This window comes from Neovison vison, chromosome 3 (assembly GCF_020171115.1).
Source record: "Neovison vison isolate M4711 chromosome 3, ASM_NN_V1, whole genome shotgun sequence".
Lineage (NCBI taxonomy): Eukaryota > Metazoa > Chordata > Mammalia > Carnivora > Mustelidae > Neogale > Neogale vison.
In genome coordinates, this window is record NC_058093.1 from 234,097,907 (window position 1) to 234,123,309 (window position 25,403).

The 25,403-nt window shown below is 40.5% G+C and overlaps 1 protein-coding gene across 2 annotated transcripts in view; it reads right to left on the reverse strand.

The window, feature by feature from the left end:
- The window catches only part of ATP2A2 (ATPase sarcoplasmic/endoplasmic reticulum Ca2+ transporting 2), a 60,512-nt gene that overhangs the window by 15,642 nt on the left and 19,467 nt on the right, over positions 1-25,403 (reverse strand). For both annotated transcript variants that reach the window (XR_006383971.1, XM_044244298.1), the window contains exons 6-9: positions 8,890-8,970; positions 7,087-7,172; positions 5,479-5,943; positions 217-305 (exon numbers count right to left, since the gene is read on the reverse strand). Coding sequence is in view for 1 of the 2 variants with exons in the window: in XM_044244298.1 (XP_044100233.1) it covers positions 217-305; positions 5,479-5,943; positions 7,087-7,172; positions 8,890-8,970 (721 nt within the window). In the remaining variant the exon portion in view is untranslated. The remainder of the gene's footprint in view (positions 1-216; positions 306-5,478; positions 5,944-7,086; positions 7,173-8,889; positions 8,971-25,403) is intronic.

The window sequence follows — 25,403 nt, forward strand, 5'->3', positions numbered from 1 at the left end:
GAAAAATTGGGCTCCAAGGAGCCAAATAAAGATGAAAAAAAGTCTGACACAGTAACCTGTGTTTTCTCTTTCAAAGAATGCATTATATTAAAAAAAAATCATGACTCCTGTAACTAGTATGAGCCACATTCAAAAAGCTTTTTAGATATACTGCAATTCTATCCAAGTCCCAAACTGCCACAATGGGTCTTTAGATGATAAAGCAGGTTTACTCACACTTCTCCAATAGGTGCATAAGTTGATCCAGTAATGGTAAACTCATTAAGGGAACAGCTATCACCTTCAACTTTGTCCAGAATGAACATCTACAGAAAAAAGGCACAAATGTTTAAAAGGTATAAAAATATGCTGGAAAAAAATAATCTTTACTACGACAAACATTTCTCACTTAAGAAAACAAACATAAATTGAAGCTGAACATCGGAAGTACTATCCCTTTTTCCAACCAGATGCTGTTTAAGATCACTTTCCCATCTACCCAAGACGCTGAGAAAACAGCATCACTGACAATGCTGAATAAAGAAGGAGCAGCAGGGGCACCAAAGTCACAGAAGACAACCCACATGGCACAGGAGTTATGAGGACTCTCAGTCAAGTCCACAAACACAGCAGTGCTCCAGAGGGCTCAGAATTCCAAATTTCAAATGGCTGGCTGAGAAAAAAAATTAGGTAGTTCTGCCCCAGAGCTAATAGTAAAAGCCTGGGAAGAATAAACTCACATTTCTGAGCTGCATAAACATTCCCTGAGTAAAATGAGACAAATTATTTCTTTCCTCCTTCCCACTTATTTTTATTGTGGCAATAGCTCCTTTTCTATGAAGCTCCATAACCCCATGTGTACAGCATAGAGGCTGCAGAGCTGAATGAACTTATGTTACCAAGACAGAACACATACACACGCACGTTTAGGAAAAGAGTCTTCATTTTATACAATAAGGTGACATGAGCTAGTTTCTTTTTCTTTTTTCAAAAGATTTTTATTTATTTATTTAATTGAGAGAGAGAGAAAGAGACGATTGAGTGTGTGTGTATGAAAGAGGGAACACAAGCAGGGGCAGTGTGGGAGAGGGAGAAACAGGCTTACCGCTGAGCATAGAGCCCGATGTGGGGCTCCATCTCAGGACCTTGGATGACCTGAGCCCAAGGTAAATGCTTAATGGCTGTTCCACCCAGATGTCCCATGAGCTAGTTTCTTAAAGATAAGAGGTTTCTTTTCCCCCTCGTTTTGCTTTTCAATCCTAATTCAGAAGCCCAGTTTAGAAAACTCAGATTTAGACATGTTTTCATGCAAATTGGAACTATAAAATCTTATCATAGAACACAAAAACACAAAGTGCTATTTCAACTATACTTTTGCCACACTAAAATCCCTCTGAAACACAAACAATTAAGAATATGTTCAAACTGGGGGTGGCTGGGTGGCTCAGTTGTTAGCATCTGCCTTTGGCTCAAGTCATGATCCCAGGATTTTGGGATCAAGCCCCGAGTTGGGCTCCCTGCTCAGCGGGAAGCTTGCTTGCTTCTCCCTCTCCTACTCCCCCTGCTTGTGTTCCCTCTCTTGCAGTCTCTGTCAAATAAATAAATCTTAAAAAAAAAAAAAAAAAGGAATATGATCAAACTGTTCTAAAATAAATTTAAATATTAAACTCAAGTTATGAGAGCCAGGTAATGCCTTAAAAATTTAAAACATCTTGGCGGCGCCTGGGTGGCTCAGTGGATTAAGCCACTGCCTTCGGCTCAGGTCATGATCTCAGGGACCTGGGATCGAGCCCCACATCCGGCTCTCTGCTCAGCAGGGAGCCTGCTTCTTCCTCTCTCTCTGCCTGCCTCTCTGCCTGCCTGTCATCTCTCTCTGTCAAATAAATAAATAAAATCTGTAAAAAAAAAAAAAAAAAAAATTTAAAACATCTTTTCAGAGCATCCCAACTCCTAATCAATAAATAAATTTTTTTTTTTTTTTTTGGGCCTCACAAGATTTGCTTGTTATATAGTATTAACTTTGAAATTCCAAAAGCTTCATTTTGTTGTTGTTGTTTTTAAGAGGCAGGGGGTAGACGCGGAACCCAGTGTGGAGTTCGGATCTGACGATCCTGAGATCACCACCTGAGCTCAAACCAAGAGTCGGGTGCTTACCCGACTGAAGCCACCCAGGAACCCCAAAAGGCTTCATTTTTTTCTTTTCTTTTTAAAGTAATCTCTGTGGGGTGCCTGGGTGGCTCGGTTGGTGAAGCATATGCCTTCAGCTCAGGTTGTGATCCCAGGGTTGAGCCCCATGTCGCGCTCTTATTCTCGGGAAGTCTGCTTCTCCCTCTTCTTCCCGCTTGTGCTCTCGCTCTCTTTCTAATAAGTAAATACAACCTTAAAAAAAAAAAAAAAAAAAGTAATCTCCGCACCATACCTGGGACTTGAACTCACAGTCTCTGAGACTGAAGAGTTGCATGCTAACTGAGCCAGTCAGTGGCCCAAAAAGCTTCATTTCAAAAGTATACTTAGATACAAATCAGCCTTGGAACGGAACTAATGCCATGAGCAAGACACAGAAAATGTCTTAAAAAAGAAAGTATATAATGGGATTTTTTTTTTAATTTTTTAATATTTTTTAAAGATTTTATTTATTTATTTGACAGAGAGAGATCACAAGTAGACAGAGAGGCAGGCAGAGAGAGAGAGAGAGAGAGAAGGAAGCAGGCTCCCTGCCGAGCAGAGAGCCCGATGCGGGACTCGATCCCAGGACCCTGAGATCATGACCTGAGCCGAAGGCAGCGGCTTAACCCACTGAGCCACCCAGGCGCCCATATAATGGGATTTAAAAGTGACTCCTGATTAAAAAAAAAAAGGTTCTAGTTCAAACATATACAACCAGTGTCAAATGAGGAAAAGATTCATGTCCAAGGTCACATGCAGCCAGATCAGTGACACCTACATTTTTTTCTAACAGATACAGCACCTAAAAAAGGAAGCTTGTCAAATGGTTCCTACCAAAGATGCCTGACATTTTACAGAAGAGAACAAAGGACCAGAGAGGTTAAAACACGTGCTCCAGGTTATATAATTATTAAGTGGAAGAAAGAGGACTGGGTTTAACCACCAATCTCTCCTATAAGAAAATCCAACTTTACCTTTTATTAGAAGTTGTGTTACCCGTGGATTTGTTACTAACTTCTCAGAGCCTTAATTTTTTAAACCTCTTTAGCATGATTACCATATGATTCAAAGTCACATGTGAGAAAGCAAATTAACTGTACTGAGCAATATCAAAGCAAGTTAGCATTACTACACTTAATGTATGGTTTATAAAATGAAACTCTTTGGGTTTATACCAATGCCCAAAACACTCTAAGATATTCAGAATTCTAATCCGCATTAAGTAAATCTGAACGCACATAGGCATTTTAGACTGCGAGCAAGTAAACCATTTAGGAACTGGATGATGAAAGTATCCTTAAGTCAAGGGCAGTTATGCAACCCACTGCAAGAAACCTCCTGGAGAATACTGATTAGCATCAGCTTTCTGTCATAGAGGGAGACAAGAACAAAGAGGCAGGCTAGGCTGTTTCTTTAATAGAAGAAAATATCTTAAACCAGTTAAGGGAAAATATAAAAACAAAACATTTTTACTATGGACTCTTTTATTTTTAGTATGAAATCTCATTTGCTGCCACAGTTTGAAATTAGTTGCCAACTAGCTATTAGCTGATTTATGCAACCTTTTCTGTTTCCAAGGAATGAAAACTTAGACAGCTGAGTCAAACCCTGCACTTCTGGTGAAACCCAGGACAGACTAGCAGCTTACCACTTAAGAGACGAAACACCTATCTGTTCATTCTAAGTTGGGATGTGGACTACACAATGAATGGCCAGAGGGAGGCAGAGATGGAATGAACACCAATGATGACTATGTATCTAAAAATCACCACGAGTTTAAATGGGGCAAGATAAAGATTCAGAGGGTTTAACTGTATTAAAAACAATTTCTGGGGCACCTGGGTGGCTCAGTGGGTTAAGCCTCTGCCTTCGGCTCAGATCATGATCTCAAGGTCCTGGGAACAAGCCCCGAATCAGGCTCTCTGCTCAGCAGGGAGCCTACTCCCCCCACACTCCGCCTCTCTGCCTACTTGTGATCTCTCTGTCAAATAAATAAATGTCTTTAAAAGAATTTTAAAAAGTCTGCAATTCTGAGGTCTAAAAAAATAAATAAATAAAAACAATTTCTAATGGGAAAATGTATTATCCAAAACCTGGAGTTATTAAGGCCAAGAGGATGTCCACATGTCCCTACGATGTCATTCAGAAGCATTCCTTTAACAGACTCAAAGATGTAGTATTCTAGAAAAATATTAACATTGTTCCACTGTGCTATTTATTATTAAGAGCTCATGTTACATGAAGTTGTGGATTTGTGTGGCCTGTAGGAAAGATAAGCTGTAGTTTTACTGCCCTACTGGATATTAACCAGGCTTTGCACGAACTCATAGCAATTCTATGCTGTTATTGAGTACTTCCTCAAATGCCCTTGTAACCAGTTTTGCTGATTCCCTCATTATTTAAGATAATCTTTGGTATCCACTTATTTTTCCACTCAGTATTTTTATGAGTAGTGTACCTTCTGGGAAATTATACCTTAAAAAAAGACTTGTACAAAATTGTTTAAATAAAACCTAGGTAAAGAACGTAATTCAGGGGTATCAGTGTTTCTGGTTACTACTTTTCTAAGGGCAGGTTTAAATAGTTTATTTTATCCCCCTAGTGATGGTCAAAATAACCTAAGAAGGGAAGGATGAACACATATAAGAAAGTAAGTTAAAGGCACTTACTCACCTTTCAAGAAAGCATGTCTCATTCAATGTTTTATGGAAATACCAGTTAGAAGTTTAGCTAGGCACGTATGGAGGGAACTGGCTGCTTTATAAAATTCTCTTCCTTTAAGGTTGGTCCAGTAACATACATGCCCTCAGAGACAGAGGAGCAGGAATACAAAAGGAACATAGTCACCTAACACATTTACAGACTGTCTATGGTCACCTTCCCCAATATAAGCACATCAACCATGCAGATACCCTTTATTTCATGAATCAATTTTAGGAATTAGAGGACTAATTCCTCTGGGGCATCAGATTACCTTTGGCTCTGGCTATATACACAACCTGTCTGTTTAAAGCACTTAAAAAGGTATCATATTGGGGGCGCCTGAGTGGCTCAGTAGGTTAAGCCTCTGCCTTCAGCTCAGGTCATGGTCTCAGGGTCCTGGGATCAAGCCCTGCATCGGTGGCTCAGTGGGGAGCCTGCTTCCCCTCCTCCTCTGCCTGCCTCTCTGCCTCCTTGTGATCTCTCTGTCAAATAAATAAACAAAATCTTAAAAAAAAAAAAAAGTATCATATTATCATATTACACATCCAAGGTTTTGATGGCATGAGGGCATATTCCTAGGATGTACCGAAACTCAGCACCAGCAAAGAGTCTTAAATCACTCCCACTTACCCTGCACACAGACATCTGGTTCGTTGTCAGCGTACCAGTCTTGTCCGAGCAGATAACAGAAGTACAACCAAGGGTTTCTACAGAAGGGAGGCTTCGAACAATGGCATTTTTCTTTGCCATTCTGCGAGTTCCAAGAGCCAGGCAGGTGGTGATGACAGCGGGCAGACCTTCAGGAATGGCTGCCACAGCCAGAGCCACCGCAATTTTGAAGTAGTAAATAGCACCCCTGATCCAGGAGCCTCCATGAACTGGGTCGTTGAAGTGCCCAATGTTTATGATCCAGACCGCAATGCAAATCAGGGAGATGACTTTGGAAAGCTGTTCCCCAAACTCATCTAGTTTCTGCTGGAGCGGGGTTCTCTCCTGCTCTGTCGCCACCATCTCATCCCGGATCTTGCCAATTTCTGTGTTCACTCCAGTTGCCACCACCACTCCCATGGCTTTGCCAGCAGCAATGTTTGTACCCTACGTCAGAAGGAGAGGAAACCAGTTATAAGATTAACACCGCACCCAATTTAAACACCAACTAGCAAACTCAGACTCATGTGGGTTTTGATTAGAGCACACAGACTCTCATATTCTACTGGGCCTTCTAGAGGCTGCTCTTCAGAGAACCAGCCATCCAACCTTGACAATCCAGGAAGCATGATACAGCTCTTCTTTATTCTCATTTCATGTGGCTCCCCACTCACCCAGCGCAGCTCCAACCCGACCCCCCACAGAATCTCTATTTACCATACCAAACCTGGCTTGCAGACTAGCTCAGGCTCTAACCCCTCTGCGTTCCTCCATTTTTTGAACTCCAAACAGCTCTCAACCCTAAGCACTCTCCACTGCTGGCTCCAAAAGCCCAACCTCCCCTACTTTTATTACCTACAATAAGTAGGGCACCCAGACCCATAAGTTACCTTGAGGATCTCCACTCAAGCACTGGCATTAAAAAAAAAAAAATCAATGAAATCAAGTATAGCACTCTCCCCCCAACCTATTTTAACTCCCAGTGCTGGCCTGCTACAACTTCATTGTTTCCACTGTAATTCTATAGCACTTTCCTTACTATGAGTGATTAGGCTCCCAGGCTCACCCACAAAAACCTACCACTTGAAACAGCATTTAAAAAACCAAACAAGCAAAAATATAAATTTCTCAACCTTTTATTTCAAAAAAATTTAACAGAAAACCTGAAATCGTACAATAAATATCCCTGTTAATTTTCATCCATACTCCCCAATTATTAAATGGTTTACCACATTTGCTCTCTCTAAACTCACACCTTTTCATTGTAAACTACATACACTATCACCCACATCATTCAAAAAATATCTTTCATAGGCTGATAAGCCTTGCCCATGAACACCTACTTTTCTGGGTTATAGATAAGAATCTAAAGATGTGTGACTGATCTCTTGATGGCCCCTCGAAAACTTGCCAATTAGAACAGCTCCCCTGGCTGGCTCAGTCAGGGGAGCATGTGACTATCGATCTTGGGGTCTTGCATTCAGCCCCACGCTGGGTGGAGAGTTTACTTAAGAATAAACCACCTTAAAACCTTGCAGATCTTACATTCTGGGAATGTCCCCAAGTGACAGCGTGTGATGAAGTACTCACAGAAAAGAGCATGTTCTTCTTATCTTGGTTGACGGCCCGCGGGTCCGGGACGGGGTCTGTGTGCTTGATGACGGACACAGACTCGCCTGCGGGGGGTGCAGGAAGCATGGTCAGGTCCATGTGACGCACACCCAGACCCTGAGCGCCCCACTCACGCTACCCCACACTCAGGAAAGGGGGTGAGAGACCAAATTCGCTCAAAAGAGGAAGACCAGTAATATTTAGAAACAGAATCCCAGTCAACTGCCTGTATTTCCTGAAGTAACTACTCAAATCGAGTTTATTTTCAGGAATCAACTTCATACTCTAATACTGTGAACATATATTTATACTTACTTGTTATAAACTTACATATACACACTAAAACTTCATAAAAAGGTCAAAATATACTTATTCTTAACATAATGATCTTGTGAACACACTAGATACATTATACGTATAATGAAGAGCATCTACTGGGAAGCCCATTTTTGTTCATCAATGCCAGACAAGAGAAATGAAAACACGGCTTCAGAAATACTGGCACTAGCAGTGAGTGATCAGACCATTCTATTTCAACAAAACAAAACTGAAAAACAATCAGCACAAAAACATCACACAGTATATAAAGGGCTGCTACTGAGAACTTTTACAATGTCTTGTTGAATTTCGTTTCAACCTTACTTAACATCATTTATGGAATGTGTAACTGGGCCAGGTCTGAGTAACGAGAAATATGGCTCCAGTTGTTCATTTAAATTTCAGGTAGCCAAACTCAACTCTTGATATCCCAACAAACCTGCTTCTTCAATCTAGCCTGAAACTACAGTATGATTATTTAGCAAAAACAAAACAAAAAACACTGAAGAAATTTTATGTGAAGTTTTAAAAATGTAATTATTTCTGTAGGCATACAATGAAAATATATGCACCACCTAATCAGTTTCCCAACATTTTATGGCTCAAATTAGCTTTCAGCTTGTTGCTGCTAACGGGAGGTTTAGTAACTAAGCTATTCATAGAGAAACAATAAAAGAGCCCACCTTATTCACAGTACTACCTCTTAGGACTTCAGTTGCTTTTCAAAACTGATAATCAGATAAATCTTGATTACCTTTGGATTTTCTAATTACTCTATTTAGTTCAGGTTAGCATTGTGTTGAAGTTAATCTTCTGACCACCTTACTTCCAGCTAATTAGAACCCTCCACCCTACACTGTGCCTTTATCAAACAAAAATGGAAAAATGTTCCAAACAATCTCAAATCTAAGCATGCAAACTTTAGGCAGTAAAACATTTACCACTTGGCAGGGGGGTGGGGGGGATGATTGCTAACTTCTGTTATTTGTACATTTGATCATTGCAAATAGGTTAGATGTAAGATTAGTATTCCTGCAATGAAAAAAATTATAGCTCCAGAAACTTTGCCTCCTGCCTGGAAAAAGGACAATAAGTAATTATTTCATTTTCTATAAAACAGACAGAAACACTTCAACCTTAAGATTATAACCTCTGCTAATGTAGGAATTTGTAACTTCTTTTTTTAGGAAGTAAAAACAAAAGATTTTTGGTGAAAGCTAATTTTTGATAAAATTAAAGACAAATAAAGGTCTTATGAGATGAAAGCCAAGTTTCTTTTTAAATACCTTTAAACCCGATACAACAGCAAACAAGCCTGATTTCTAAAGCATTAAGAAATAAGTATCTTGGAGAGAGTTAAGGTGAAATCCTAAAAACAAACAGGAGGGGCAGGAGCCAACTCACTCAGACTGAAGTTTGAGCAGGACTTCAACATTCAGCGACCTTCCAATGTATAATGCTTACCTGTGAGAATAGACTGGTCAACTCTTAGAGTAGTAGATTTGATGGAAGTTAATCTTATATCAGCAGGAACTTTGTCACCAACTAATTGGGGAGAAAAAAGCCAAAATAAGCAATTTTGCATTTCATGTTTCATAGAGATCAATCTGTTTCCAAATAAAACACATCTTAAAGAAAATACATAGTCTGTACATAGCACAAATACATAAAAATCTGTTAAATTAAGCAAGATAATCAACTTTTTTTTTTAAGATTTTATTTATTTATTTGACAGAGAGAGATCACAAGTAGGCAGAGAGGCAGGCAGAGAGAGAGGAGGAAGCAGGCTCCCTGCTGAGCAGAGAGCCCGATGCGGGACTCGATCCCAGGACCCTGAGATCATGACCTGAGCCGAAGGCAGCGGCTCAACCCACTGAGCCACCTAGGCGCCCCAATAATCAACTGCTTCTTAGGGTTATCAAAACCCTTGGCAGATAAATACTGGATTTGAATTACACAGGAAGGAAGAGAATGTTTGGGGGAAACCTCTAACGATACATTATTTACACACTTACACACACACATGGCATGGTGAGGGGGATCAAGTTGTATATGCCATGGTATATCCCATCAAAGAGATAAAATATCCTGAGTGGGTAACAAACGGCTAGAAGATGCTCAATAAATCTCAGTCATAACAGGAATGAGAAATAAAATTACAAAGACATCAATTTAAAACAAACTGACAAATGAGTTGAGAAAATGTGCCAAGTTTACAAAGATGTATAGAAATAGGGATTCTTGGGAGTGCCTGAGTGGCTCAGTTGTTAGGTGTCTGCCTTTAGCTCGGGTCATGGTTCCAGCGTCCTGGGACTGAGCTCTGTATCGGGCTCCCTGCTCAGCGGGAAGCCTGGTTCTCCCTCTCCCACTCCCCCTGCTTGTGTTCCCTCCCTCGCTGTCAAATAAATAAATTTTAAAAATCTTTAAAAAAACGAAAAAAAGAAAAAAAGAAATGGGGGATTCTTGGGGTGCCCGGTAGCTCAGTTGTTAAGCATCTCTCTCTCTGCCTTCGGCTTGGGTCATGATCCCAGGGTTCTGGGATCAAGCCCTCATCAGGCTCCCTGCTCAGCAGGATGCCTGCTTCTCCCTCTTCCCCTGCTTATGTTCCCTCTCTCGCTCTCTCTGTCAAACAGACAAACAAAATCTTTAAAAAAAGAAGAAAAGAAGAAATAGGGATTCTTATTATAGGGGGGCTACAAAATCTGGAAATTTTGGTGTAAATAGGAGAAAAAAAAATTCAGAGTCCTCAATCACTTAGAGGCAAGTGCCTGAGCAGAGATCAATGAAATTCTGTGCTAGTGCACAGTTAGTAAGGACATATCAACTGCATGTAATGTATTACATGTTCTATGTAAAAGTAACAGTTCATTCAGTGTTTGTAATTCAATTCTGCTTCCATACTTTGTGACCACCCGTATATGTGGCTGCTGAGCACTAAGAAAAAAATGTTACAAAATCTCTGGAGGGCAGTTTGACAATATATATCAAAAACTACAAGTACAATCTTTTTACCCCATATAATCCACTACAAGGAATTTGTTCTTCAGATAGGCTCAGCAGAGTAAGTTTAGTCACAGCAGAGGTTTTTTTTTTATTAACTATAGAAAGGTAAAACAACTCCATTCATACCGAAGTGAAAACTTCCTCTAAGATACACTGTATACAAAGGGGAAAAACACAAGTGTGAAGCATCACCTACACGGACTATCATTTGTACAAGGAAATACCTTTGGGAAGGTATTACAAAATCTTAATGCTGTAACTGGGTATGGAGTAGAGGGAGACTTCTCACTTTGTACCTTTTGAAATTTGATTTATCAAATAAATGAATAAACCTCCGGCATCACCTCACTCTTGAGTCAAATAAATCTTTAAGTCAAGTAAGTCTTCTTCCCTGGGCCAAAGTGGTCCTTTAACAGCTCTTAAAGGGTCCACATCTCTAGTTCAGACAGTAAATGCCACAGTGCAGACGCAGGGACAGATAAAGCCGATGTTACATGGTCTTGAGAACAGTGTCTAGCACACTGTAGACATCCAAATAATACTGAACACATACATATCAGTACGAAAGCAACTGGACATTAAAGTAAGTGTACAACAACTTTCCCTGACTTTCTGAAAGGTAACTATGGTAGTTTTCCAAGTTTGATAACTAGGGAGAGCTAAAAATTAGAAAAGGTATAGTCTCTCCTCAAACTGCATATAGTTTTTTTGTTTTGTTTTGTTTTTAAAAAGAAGGAGTTTGGGGGTGGTGGGAGAGGCAGAGGGAGAATCTTAAGCAGGCTCCATGCCCAGCACAGAGCCCTGAGATTATGACCTCAGCCAAAATCAAGAGTCAGATGCTTAAATGACTAAGCCAGCCATGCACCTCTACATACAGTATTTTTTAAAAAATTATTTGACAGAGATCACAAGTAGGCAGAGAGGCAAGAGGAAGGGAAGCAGGCTCCCTGATGAGCCGAGAGCCCAGTGCGGGACTCGATCGCAGGGCCCTGAGATCATGACCTGAGCCGAAGGCAGGGGCTTAACCCACTGAGCCACCCAGGCGCCCCTACATATAGTATTTTTAAGTCAAATGTTCATTTTCCATGATTACACACTGAATTTTAACTGTCACTGGTTATATATAACCTGGCAAAATAGCCTTACTATCCAATTAGATTCATTTGGTAAGCCCTCTAGCTCTGATTTTTGTGCAACTCAGAGCTTTGAAGTGTAGGAAGAGTATGATTTGCTTTTTGAGCTCCAGTTCATTAAATAGCCCTGCAACCTAACTAGGAAATGTCACAAAACAGTCCAGAAACAGACTGTGAGTGTATAATCTCAAGAGGCAAAATTCATCCTTGCATTTCACTGCAGGGACACATTAGGTTAAGGTGAAATTCCTGCTGGAAATGCTTATGCAATGAATAGCAATACTCCCCAACTGAATAAATGAGAACCTTTCACTTTAATTCTGTTCCTACTACAATCAACCTGTATAAAACTTCAGAGACCTACAACAGTAAAATGCCCCATCAAGATGGAAATTTGAAACCATTTAAATTTTTTTACTGTATTTTTTCTGGATGTCATAATTAACTTGATCACGCATGATCTTGAACATGAAAAGAATACAAGATTCAATGATGAACCTATGACCTCAAATGGAAAATTTACTTGAAAATGTTTCTTACTGTCACAGGTGCCAAAAATTTTTAATACGGCACAGAGGTCCCAATGACCTTTAAGTACTAAGACACTTTTGCACTCCAACAACTGATCACATACCAGCATTTTAAAAGCAGAACATTTGGGGTGCCTGGGTGGCTTGGTTGGTTAAGTGTCTGCCTTCAGCTTAGGTCATGATCCCAGGGTCCTGGGATCAAGCCCTGTTGGGCTCTCTGCTCAATGGGAGCCTTCTCCCTCTCCCTCCATCTCCCCCTGCTTATGTGTGATCTCTCTCTGACAAAAAAAAAAAAAAGAAAAGAAAAAGAAAAAGAACCATTTCATTTAAAAAAACTTTGAGAAAGAGAGAGTGCACTTGGTGGGGGGGAAGGGGCAGAGGAAGAAGCAGACTTCCCGCTGCGCAGGAAGCCCAACATGGGGCTCAATCCCATGGGAATCAAACTCACAACTCTGACATCTAGAGTTGCACACTCTACTGATTGAGCCAGCCAGGTGCCTCTGCCCCAAAGGTCTATTTTATTTTAAATATATGAAATATATTAAATAATTTCTTTGCTGTACAGAAATTATATGGATACACATTTAACTGTTGGCTAAATATTTAGGAATGACTCAGATGTGAAATGCTAATAGAACAAATGACCTGGGAAGACCTTAAAAAAAAATTGACCTCAAGCTTTTCTCAACCAAACAGCAATTTTGTCAACTTAACTGGGAGGCAATTAAATATTTGAGAGTTAAAAGAAAAATATCATCTGGGAGCTGTTTATAAACCATACAATCTCAGGGCCTGCTCTTCAAGAATCTGGTTCAATGCGTTTGGGGTTGGGTCTAGAAATCCACCTTTTGAAAAGTTCTCCAGGGGTGCCTGGGTGGCTCAGTGGGTTGAGGCCTCTGCCTTCAGCTCGGGTCATGATCCCAGAGTCCTGGGATCGAGCCCCACATCGGGCTCTCTGCTCGGCAGGGAGCCTGCTTCCTTTCCTCTCTCTCTGTCTACCTCTCTGCCTGCTTGTGATCTCTGTCTGTTAAATAAATAATTGAAAAGTTCTCCAAACACAAAAAATAATACAAGAAACAACAACAACCACCAAGTCTAATAATGGATTATAGATCCCATGAAGGGCTTGTTCAGAACAGCCTGTTTACTTTGTGCTGTTTTTCAAGTGCCAAGTATGCCAGCTCTAGGCCAAGAACACCTTGAGAAATTTATTACCTTTAAGTCTTAGGGGGCACCTGGGTGGCTCATTTGATTAAGCATCTTGGCTCTTCATTTTAGCACAGGTCATGATCTCAGAGTTGTCGGACTGAGCCCCATCTCGGGCTCAGCGATCAGCACGGAGTTAGCTTGAGATTCTCTCCCCATCCCTCTGTCCCTCCCACTGCTCACTTGCAAAGGTGCCTGATGTCTCTCAAAGTTTTATGTATGTTTCTATTTGTAACTGATCTCTGTGAGAAAGCAGCATAAATCCATAAAGAAGCATCAATCCAAACTGGTCTTAAAAACTTGCTATGTTCTAGTATTCTCTTAGCTAGAAACGCCCTCACATCATCTTGATCAACCTATGTCCTCATTTTAGTTAGGTAACTAAAGCTCAAAGTAAAAATGGTCTTACCTAAGGAACTTCAAAGAAGGAAAGACTTCTTTTAACCTACAGTGTGACTCTGCTTTGTGTTTTTTTAAGAGTCAATTTAGGATTTAATCTATTAGGAAGCACACTCTAAGGAAGGAAAAGATTCATTAGGTTCAATGGATACTTTTCAAACTAAGGCATAATTTTCTTTTGTCTGTAGGCTTCTGTGAATTTCAGACAGAGGGCTTTGTGAGTGAGGAGCAGGCAGTGCTGTTCCTGATGATTGCACCCAGTAATATTTCCCTGATGGGGCATGTCAATGCCCTTAGGGCAAGTGGTAGTGGAAAATTCTTACTCTTGCCAAGGGGATGCTCTGCAATTTTTTCCTCTGAAATTTCCCCCCCATCTCTTGGGTTCTGGTGGCGAAATAAAAGAATAAACTCTATTATAAAAACCTTCCATTTGTTTAACATCTGACACTTTCCAAATTCAGCTCTTGACCTCCTAAATCCATAAACTCTAACCTGCTACCACAACAGGGATTTCCACTCTGAACAAAATATGATAGGTCATCAAGAATGGAAGTAAAAGTCAAAGTTAATTACTCTGCCACATTTTAGAAATGAACACAAGCATTATCTTTCTTTCTTTTTTTTTTTTAAGATTTTATTTATTTGACAGACGGAGATCACGAGTAGGCAGAGAAGCAGGCAGAGAGAGAGAGAGAGAGTAGGAAGCAGGCTCCCCACTGAGCAGAGAGCCTGACGTGGGGCTCGATCCCAGGACCTGGGATCATGACCTGAGCCAAAGGCAGAGGCTTTAACCCACTGAGCCACCCAGGCGCCCTGAACACAAGCATTATCTTAAAACTTGGGAAAGAATGTAAGCCATGATACTTAAACTATGTTACATCATTATGTCCAAAATAAATTCTGATGGGGGCTCCTGGATGGCTCAGTTGGTAGAGTATGTCTTCTTGATCATTGGGTCGTGAGTTCAAGTCCCTGGTGGATGTAGAGATTACTAAAAAAAAAACTAAATAAACTTAAAAATGAATAAATGAATGAATACTGATGGTTAAAATCAGTATTACTTAGAAAAGGCCTTAAAAAATAATTTTATAGGGATGCCTGGGTGACTCAGTTGGTTAAGCAGCTGCCTTCAGCTCAGGTCATGATCCCAGCCTCCTGGGATCGAGTCCCACATCGGGCTCCTTGCTTGGCAGGGAGCCTGCTTCCCCCTCTGCCTCAGGCCTGCCATTCTGTCTGCCTGTGCTCGCTCTCTCCACCCCCCTCTGATAAATAAATAAAATCTTAAAAAAAAAAAAAATTTTATATAGAGAGAGCACACGCATGTTGGGGTTAGGAGAGGGATGAAGGGGCAGAGGAATAGAGAATCTTAAACAGATTTCACAGCACAGAGCCTGACCCAGGACTCGATCTCACGACCCTGAGATTAAGACCTGAGCCAAAACTAAGAGTTGGATGCTTAACCTACTGTGTGACCCAGGTGCCCCAGAGACAAGGCCTTTTTATGAACTGGTTATATGTAGGGGGAAAAACATCTACTGGGACAAATTCTACCAGCTATTCAAGTCTTTTCTAAGGAATAACTATATATAAGACAGAAATTACCTCCTAAATACCACTATTGTTTTTTATTTTAAATGGCTCCTAGGAAAAGCAAGCTGTAATAGAATTAACCTAAATTACTGAAACATTTAACTATGACTCAAACATTTTCATTATGTTTCCGATTTGAGTCACAGATTTTTATAGTCAGGCAGAGTGAATGAAATTCCTCACTCGAGAAGCCCACTTGCCTACTTTTCTCCAGGCCTCAGAGTGAGCTGGGAACGAATATCACAAACTGCTATAACACACCAAAGTTTGCTCCCAGTCCATTTTTTGGGAGTATTACCCATGAGAAGACTCCTCTTTCAAAAATGCAAATGTTAAAAAAAAAAAAAAAAAGCAAATGTAATACTTTTTTTTTTTAAGATTTTGTTTATTTATTTGACAGAGATAAATCACAAGCAGGCAGAGAGGCAGGCGGGGGTGGGGCAAGCAGGCTCCCTGCTGAGTGGAGTCTTACATGGGGTTCAATCCCAGGACCCTGAGATCATGACCTGAGCCGAAGGCAGGGGCTTATTAACCCACTGAGCCACCCAGGCGCCCCAAAGAGCAAATGTAATACTCTTATTTAAAATGTTTCAATAGGGGCGCCTGGGTGGCTCAGTGGGTTAATAAGCCTCTGCCTTCGGCTCAGGTCATGATCTCAGGGTCCTGGGATTGAGTTCCGCATGGGCTCTCTGCTCAGCGGGGAGCCTGCTTCCCCCCGCCCCCCGCCTGCTTCTCTGCCTGCTTATGATTTATCTCTGTCAAATAAATAAATAAAAGCTTTAAAATAAGATAAAGTAAAATGTTTCAATAGCTTCTTCCTCCCAGAATTGAGATCAAGTTAGGATCTTCACCGTGGTTTACAGGACCTCCCAGGACCCGGCTCCTGCTTGCTTCTTACCACAATCCCCATCCTCTAATACAACACAATGGTTTCCAGTTCCTCAAAGTTCTGAGTCTTCACACACCCTCTTCTCCTTCACTCCAACCACACCACAGCAAGGCTTTCCCTGGACTCCCACTTGAAGTTGCTATTTCTTTTGATGTAGCCACAGAGAGCTTGCCCTTTCCTTTCCCAAAGCTCTCACACCAAGTGCGTGCTCAGTAAGTCTTCCTACTCAGTGGCTGCTCATTTCCTAGCCCCGAGCACTGGTGCACAGTGGGCACCAGAAACAATATCTGTCAACAAATGAAGTACTTGCATACATTACCTCCTTTTAATAAACAAGCATCACAGACTTATGATTCTAAAGTTGAAGAACGTCACAAAGAGAAGAACAATGAAAAGAGGACCAAAGAGATCTCAGACTTGGTTGAGCTGAATGAGGCAACAGTGGCTGTTAGTGAAATTCTACATTTAGACTATCACCAAAAAAAGTCCCACATACGCTAGCAGAGACTGGAGGTATAGGGGAAAGAGCACATGCAAGAGCAGGGCTTTAGCTGGTAAGGCAATGAAGGTTGCCAAAGAAGTGTCCTTAGACTATCAGAGCAGAAAAGCGTCTAGAATATCAACCAGACTCCATTGACACAACAGCATTTAAGTCTGGGCACCAAAGAAAACCATCAAGATGGTAAAGGGTTTGAAAATAATTACATGGGGCACCTAGGGGGCTCAGTGAATTAAAGCCTCTGCCTTCAGCTCAGGTCATGATCCTAGGGTCCTGGGATCGAGCCCCACATTGGGCTCTCTGCTCAGCAGGGAGCCTGCTTCCCCCTCCCTCTCTCTGCCTGCCTCTCTGCCTGCTTGTGATCTCTGTCTGTCAAATAAATAAAATCTTTAAAAAGAAAAGAAAAGAATTACATGAACAGCTGAAAGAGCTAAAACTAATTTGGAAATTAAAATTTTAGCAAGGGGCGCCTGGGTGGCTCAGATGGTTGAGAGTCTGCCCTCAGCTCAGGTCATGATCTCCAGGTCCTGGGATCAAGCCCCGAGTTGGGCTCCCAGCCCAGCAGGAATCTGTTTCTCCCTCTCCTTCTGCCTCTCTCTCAAATAAATAAATAAATAAGTACAATCTTTTTAAAAAAATAATAAAATTTTAGCATACACTACACTGTTAGCACTCGAATCACAACTGCCTCATTCGACCAGACAAGCTGCTGCTGCTCTAGCTGCTAGTCGTTTAAGCTCCCCTCTGATTCTAAAAAGGCCATGAGTTTACCTTCCTTCATGTACCTCACAGGCTATCATGGCAGGAAGACTCAAACTTCTCTGTGACTAAAAAAGTGAAAAACTAACATACACAACAGATGACTTTGAGCTTGTAATGAGGAGTACTTTATAACAAAATGGACTAAAAATGGCATAGCTTGTCCCGAAGAGCCAAGTTTCCAGTGGCTGGAGGTGTAAGGTAACTGCTCAAGAGACGCTGCAGAAGCAGCCCATCACGAAGCAGGCTTACAGCACACAGTACCCAGCATACCCATCAGCACTTTTCTCAGTACTACGAAAGCAAAGCCTGCTTTTAAAAGGTGAAACCTGTTCCTCAATCCCCTCATCCAAATAGATACCAGCTGTGAACATTTTCTGTCCTAGGCATTTCTCTATGGATAACACGTACTAAAACTTCACTGACATAGAAATCACAAACCTTTTACATTAATATATACTCATGCTTTTTAAATGGCTGCATAGTGCTAACACCCTCTAAAATTTGGGGAATGCTTGCTTATTCCATACCAAGCACTTCCATAAGGGCTTTATGGGTTACTAACAACCTTCACAATTCTAAGAAAGGTGTGATTATCTTCATTCCCAGTTTACAGATGTGAAAAGTGAGGCACACAGAGCAAACGTGCTCAAGGTCACAGCACTTATAGCCATACTACATTCTAAATCAGTCACCATTTTCATGGCCATCTAGGCATTTATTTTTCCTATTACACTGTTACACGCTAAACATCTTTGCATACTGAGATTACTTCCGGAGGACAGATTCATAGAAGCAAAATTTTCCCCAAAGCATACTCCCACCAAATCTATTTCCTGCCATTTCTTCATTCTCAATCTTGTATCTTTCTAAGCATTGGAATACTTTATTTTTCAAAATTCTTTTATCTTCAAGATCAAAGTTATTTTACATTTTTACATAGTCAAATTCGGTTGGAAGTTCTGTATCACACTTAGAAAACGGGTTCCTGATACAACATGGTTTCTTCTAATTTCCAAAATCTTAATCAGAGTGACACGGATAGAGATGGTACTTACTGGTACTGTGACTACCTCTGAGTCATGGGGCATAGGGAGGAGGTAATTACAGGAAATCAGGAAATGCCAGCCCCAGGAAATTTAGGTGAGGCTTCAAGATCAACTAGTCCATCGTGTGATCTGATGGTCAGAGGAGACCTGCCTGAGTTCCTTGTTTCCCAGGTTCTTTTTTTTTTTTTTTTTTTTTAAAGATTTTATTTATTTATTTGACAGAGAGAGATTACAAGTAGGCAGAGAGGCAGGCAGAGAGAGAGGAGGAAGCAGGCTCCCTGCTGAGCAGAGAGCCCGATGCGGGACTCGATCCCAGGACCCTGAGATCATGACCTGAGCCAAAGGCAGTGGCTTAACCCACTGAGCCACCCAGGCGCCCCATGTTTCCCAGGTTCTTAAAGTTTTAACTACATTGACCGATGAATGAAGGAACCTAGGTCTCAAAACTCTCTGCTTCTAATACATCTGGACTGATTTCTGTAAGCTCTTCTGCTTATGTACAAGTTCTTAAGATTAAGAACTTAACATCTCTGATTCTGAAACAGAACTATGCCTTACAGGAACACCTGGGATAATGATTTCTACACTATCTGGACGCAGAGGCTCAGACCTATACCTCCAGCTAGCTCCGTTCTTCTCACTGCAAAACAACTCCATATGGGGGAAAAGTCAAGACCGCAAACCTGCTTCCCACCTTATTTGGTCATACATTTTTGCTTCTACTTCTCTGATCCATGTTTATCATTTTGGAGCATTTGGGTTTTTTTTTTTTTTTTCCCTTTTTTCAGGGGGTGTGGTAAGTAATGTCTACTACTCCCAACGTGGGGGCTTAAACTCATGATCCCAAGATCAAGAGTCTCTAACAACTGAGCTGAACCAGTCAGGCACCCCATGTTTATCATTTTAGAAACAAGAAAAACCTATTTAATAATGTTCCAGCAATACTATGTAAATTGCTTAACAATATTTAACTTAATTACACCACTTAATTGTACTTCTCCCCCTCCCCAGGTTTATTGAGAGCAACATATAACACGGTATAAGCTTAAGGTGTGTAACAATGATCTGATATATGTATAAACTGCAAAATGATTACTACAATTAGTTAACATCCATCAGCTCACAGTTACAATTTTTTTCCTTGTGATACAAGCTTTTAGCGACTTTCAAATATACAATCTAGTATTGTTAACCAAAGTCCATCATGCTTGACATTACATCTCCTGAGTATCTGTCTTATAAATGGAATTCTGTACCTTCTGGCCACCTGCACCCAATTCCCTCTCCTGGATGTCCCTGGCAATCTCTAAGAGTTTTGGGGTTTTTTTTTTTTTTTTAGATTCTACATGTAAGTGGGATCACACAATATGTGCCTTTCTCTTATTTCACTTAACATAACATCTTCAAGGTCCATCCATGTTGCAAATGACGTGACAACCTTTTTTATGGCTGAGAAATATTCCACTGCACATATATAACACATTGCTTCACCCATTCATCCATCTACAAACATTTAGGTTGTTTCCATGTCTTGCCTATTGTAAATAGCACTACAGGTAACATGGGGATACAGATATTTCTTTGGGATAGTGATTTCCTTTCCTTCAGATATATACCCAGAAATGGAATTGCTGGATCATATGGAGTATGTACTCTTAAAAACCAAATAGCTAGATCCTGACGTGAATTTCTGGGAAGAAGGACAAATGAACCCACCCTGAAATTGCATGCAAGATTTTAATGTGTCTTTGGAGGAGAGAATTCATCAATTCTCAAAGGGACTGTAATCTAGAAATGATTAAGAACTACTGCACTAGAGGGGCGCCTAGTTGGCTCAGAGGGTTAAGCCTCTGCCTTTGGCTCAGGTCATGATCTCAGGGTCCTGGGATTGAGCCCCATGTCGGACTCTCTGCTTAGCAGGGAGCCTGCTTCCCCACCCCACCACCTGCTTATGATCTCTGTCAAATAAATAAATAAAATCTTAAAAAAAAAGAAGAAGAAGAAGAAGAACTACTGCCCTAGAGCTCCGTTTCCCAAAGTGTGGTCCACCTGGGAGCCTGACAGAAGTGCCAAACAGATCCTATTCCAGACCTACAGAAGTAAAATCTGGACAGTAACAAAACCCCCCTTCCCCATGAAGTCAGAGAAACACTGCTCTAAGCAGCTGGCCAGATTTGAAGGCCTATTTTATCTGTTTTTAAAGGAGCATTCAAGGGGGCCCCTGGATGGGTCAGCAAATTAATGGTCTAACTCTCGATTTCAGCTTGGTCATGATCCCAGAGTCCTCAAATGGAGCCCCAAGTCAGGCTCTGCGCTTGGCATGAAATCTGCTTGAGATTTTCTCCCTCTCCCAGTCCCCCCTGCTCAAGAAGGTGCACACCCCCATGCTCTCTCTCTCAAATAAATAAAAATAAAAACTTTCAAAGAGCCCACAAGATAAGAATGATCTTTACATTTTTAAAGGCTTAATAAATATGCATGTACACATACATATTTTTCTACAAAGACTGGAGCCCACAGAGCCTCAAATATTTACTAAAAGGCTCTGTGTACACACACACACACACAGTTTGCAAACCTCTCTGCTCTATAGCACAGAACTGGTATCTTGGGTATTTGTTTTAGGGTTTAGGGAGCTTGACAGTTATGGATTAAAGTGTCTGCTGACTGTTCAGACTGCTCCAATGCTTTTCTTCCTAAAAGCAAAAGTACACCTGGACTCATGGCCCCAGTTAACAAATGATAACAAATGTTATCAGAATCAGACATCTTTTAGAGCCAGAAAACTCCTTTTTTTAAAAAAAAAAAAAGATTTTATTTATTTATTTGACAGAAATCACAAGTAGGCGGAGAGGCAGGCAGAGAGAGAGAGAAAGAGCGAGAGAGCAGGAAGCAGGCTCCCTGCTGAGCAGAGAGCCCGATTCGGGGCTCGATCCCAGAACTCTGGGATCATGACCTGAGCCGAAGGCAGAGGCTTTAACCCGCTGAGCCACCCAGGTGCCCCCAGAAAGCTCCTTTAAAAAAGTCTACTCTAGGGGCGCCTGAGTGGCTCAGTGGGTTAAAGCCTCTGCATTCAGCTCAGGTCATGATCCCAGGGTCCTGGGATCGAGCCCCGCATCGGGCTCTGTGCACAGTGGGGAGCCTGCTTCCTCCTCTCTCTCTCTCTGCCTGCCTCTCTGTCTACTTGTAATCTCTCTCTGTCAAATAAATAAATAAAATCTTTAAAAAAAAAAAAAAAAAAAAAAGAAGAAGAAAAAAAAAAAAAGTCTACTCTAACTACTCAATTCTGCAGAGGTTAAGCTGTCCAGTGTCATATAGAATTAGAATAATAATCCGGGTTCTTCAGTCAATCAGTCACCTTTGTATTTTATAACTTTGTCTTTCCTTTCTCTCAACTGCTTGGAAACACCGCTCCACAGGTTACTAATTTCCATTATTGCAAGATGACTATCAAAAGTGAAACTTTGGGGCACCTGGGTGGCTCTGTGGGTTGTACCTCTGCCTTCGCCTCAGGTCATGATCTCAGGGTCCCAGGATGGAGCCCTGCATCACATCGGGCTCTCTGCTCAGCAGGAAGCCTGCTTCTCTCCCCCATCCCCTTTGCCTGCCTCTTTGCCTCCTTGTGATCTCTGTCAAGTAAATAAACAAAATCTTAAAAAAAAAAAAAAAGAAAGAAAGAAAGAAAAAGTGAAACTTTACGGGTGCCCAAGTGGCTCAGTGGCTTAAGCCTCTGCCTTCAGCTCAGATCATGATCTCAGGGTCCTGGGATCAAGCCCGGCATCGGGCTCTCTGCTCAGCAGAGAGCCTGCTTCTCCCATCCTCTCTCTGCCTGCCTCTCTACTTGTGATCTCTCTGTCAAATAAATAAATAAATAAAATCTTAAAAAAAAAAAGTAAAACTTTTCTTCCTTAAGTAGTTGCCAAGTTTAAGAATTAGTCTTTTTATCAACTAAATCCCAAAACTGCTGGCTCTACTTACTGCACATTTACTTTTCATTTTAGGGAAAACAAACAAACAAACAAACTCTTTAGAAGCTAAAGCAAATGCAATTTTATGTTAAGACTGTCGTTTCTATCACTTACATAATCTTAAGATAGGATTTGCTATAAAGTACACTTAACTATAGGACAGAAATCATCTAAGCATATGTCTATCTTTGTACTTAATCACCAACTCCAGCTTAACAACATACATAAAGTTTGATTTAAACAATCCCAAACACAATGGCCTTGAGAGTTAATAAATAACCCCCCTAGGCATACACTGGAACCCCCAAATTTCTGAAGTGATGACTTTTAGAACTACCACACTTGACTTTGATAAGACTATAAGATAATCCAGAAAACTTAAAAATATGGATGTTCATTTCTCATAAAATTATACCTGATTTTACTAATTTTGGTTTCTATCCATCCAAATATTTTCCTGGCATTAATACAAAAGTACTGTGGCTTCAGACAAAAACGTAGGTAACTATTTTTGTATTTTTACTTGCCAAAGCAGTTTTAATTGGCTCCTATATTCTAGGTTTACACAGCATTTGCTATGCATGCTTACACAATGTCTCCTTGGAAAGGTTATTAGCTGGTATAGCAGCACCTGAAATTTAACTTCCTCAATCCCTACATCTCCCCCTCAAAAAACCTCTTGGTTCAGCCTAGCCTTCAGAAAATTCAGCAAAACTACTCCATAGCTATCCAAAAGCTAACAAAAAGGACTTTATCACCTGAATTTAAGAGATAAACTCTATATCCAAAAATATGGCTACAAAAAGGTCTTTCTGCAAGTATCCAAATAGTAACTCCACATTTGCTATTATCTCCAAAACAGTTCACAATATTCTCCAGTTTTTCAATTCGTCAAAGAACTCCCTTAAACTTAAATTCATTAATTTAAATGAAAATATAAAAGTTACCACATCTAAAAGCACAGATTGGGGGCACCTCGGTGGCTTGTGGGTTAAAGCCTCTGCCTTCAGCTCAGGTCATGATCCCAGGGTCCGAGGATCGAGCCCCAAATCGGGCTCTCTGCTTAGCAGGGAGCCTGCTTCCTCCTCTCTCTCTCTGCCTGCCTCTCTGCCTACTTGTGATCTCTGTCAAATAAATAAAATCTTTTAAAAATAAATAAATAAATAAATAAAAGCACAGATTGTGCTATTTATCCCTCCAGGCTATGTAGAGACTGGTTGCCAAGAAATAATTTAGACTTATACTTAAAATTCATTTCTATGGTTCACAGAACTGAATTATTGGGCTAAATGCCAAACAGCAGAGTCCATCAGATTACTAATCCTGATAAAAACAGATGTTAAAAAGCCTCGACATGTAAAATTTTAATGTTTTACTACGTAAATGCTTATTTATCTGGCTCAGGTTAAGCAGTCACAGTATGTTTTTCCAAAAAGGTTCCATATATCCTTGCACATGTTTTAGGATTACGTGTTACCCAATTCAGTGACCCAATAGTTCTAGTAATTCAGCATAATTATCATTTCTAATTTGGATATAAATATATAACCACCATAAAAAGTCACCAAATAGACCAAACAACAATATATTGACAACCCAAAAATTAAATTGTCATCTGGCTTCAACATGATAAGAGCCATCTACAAAAGCCACAGTTAACATCAGACTTCATGATAAAAGACTATGCTTAAGCCCCTATGATCAGAAACAAGACAAGGATGTCTGCTCTTGCCACTTCTATTCAATAGTCTACTGGGAATTCTATCAAGGGCAATTAACATGATCTTATTTATAAAAAATCTTAAGAAGGACTCTTGAAGAACTAGTAAGATTCCAGCAAGATCGCAAGGTTTAAGATCAACAGACAAAAATCAATTACATTTCTATACACCAGCAAAGAATAATCTAAAAATGAAAGAGAAAACAAACCCAATTACAGATAGCTCCCAAACAAAAACATAAAGTACTTATGAATAAACAAGAGAAATACAAGACTTGTAAACTGTAAACAACAGAAGGCTAAAATAAAAGACCTACACTGAAAAAATAAAAGACTTAAATGGAAAGATACCCTACATTATCACCCAAGTGGCATTTTCTTGCACTGAAGATTTAATGGTGTTGATGGCCATATTCCCAAAAGATCTATACAATCAACATTACTCTTATCAAGATCCCAAGTTTTTGTTTTGTTTTGGAGAAATTAGCAAGCTAATCTTAAAATTTATACGGAAATGCAGAGGACCCAGTATACTCTAAAGCATGAAGAAAAACAACAAAGTAGAGAGGACACAAACACAATGACGTCAACACTTACTAAACAAACCAAGACCGTGTGGTGTTGGCCCAAGGATAGATACACAGATCAATGGAAGAATAGTCCATTTGTAGTGGAAAATGTGGTCAATTGATTTTTGACAAGGGAGCCAGGACAATTCAATGAGTAAGTCTTTTCAACAAATGGTGCTCAGACAACTGAATATCCCAATGCAAAAGACGGAAGCCCAACCCCTACACACCTCACACCACATATAAAAACCTTCATGACTGGGCGCCTGCGTGGCTCAGTTGGTTGAGCGACTGCCTTCGGCTCAGGTCATGATCCCGGACTTCCAGGATCTCGTCCTGCATTGGGCTCCCAGCTTCTTGGGGAGTCTGCTTCTCCCTGTGACTTTCTCCTCTCTCATGCTCTCTCTCGCTCATTCTCTCTCAAATAAATAAATAAAATCTTTAAAAAACAAAACCAAAACCAAAAAAAAAAAAACCTTTGTGACCTTAGATAAGGCAACAGTACCTTAGGATACCAAAAGCACAAGCAACAAAAGAAAAAAACTGACAAATGGGACTTGATCAAAATAAAAAATGTATGCTACAAAGGACACCAAGAAAGTAAAAAAAGAAAACCTACAGAATGGGAAACATTCTTGGAAACCATATCTGATATAGGATATGT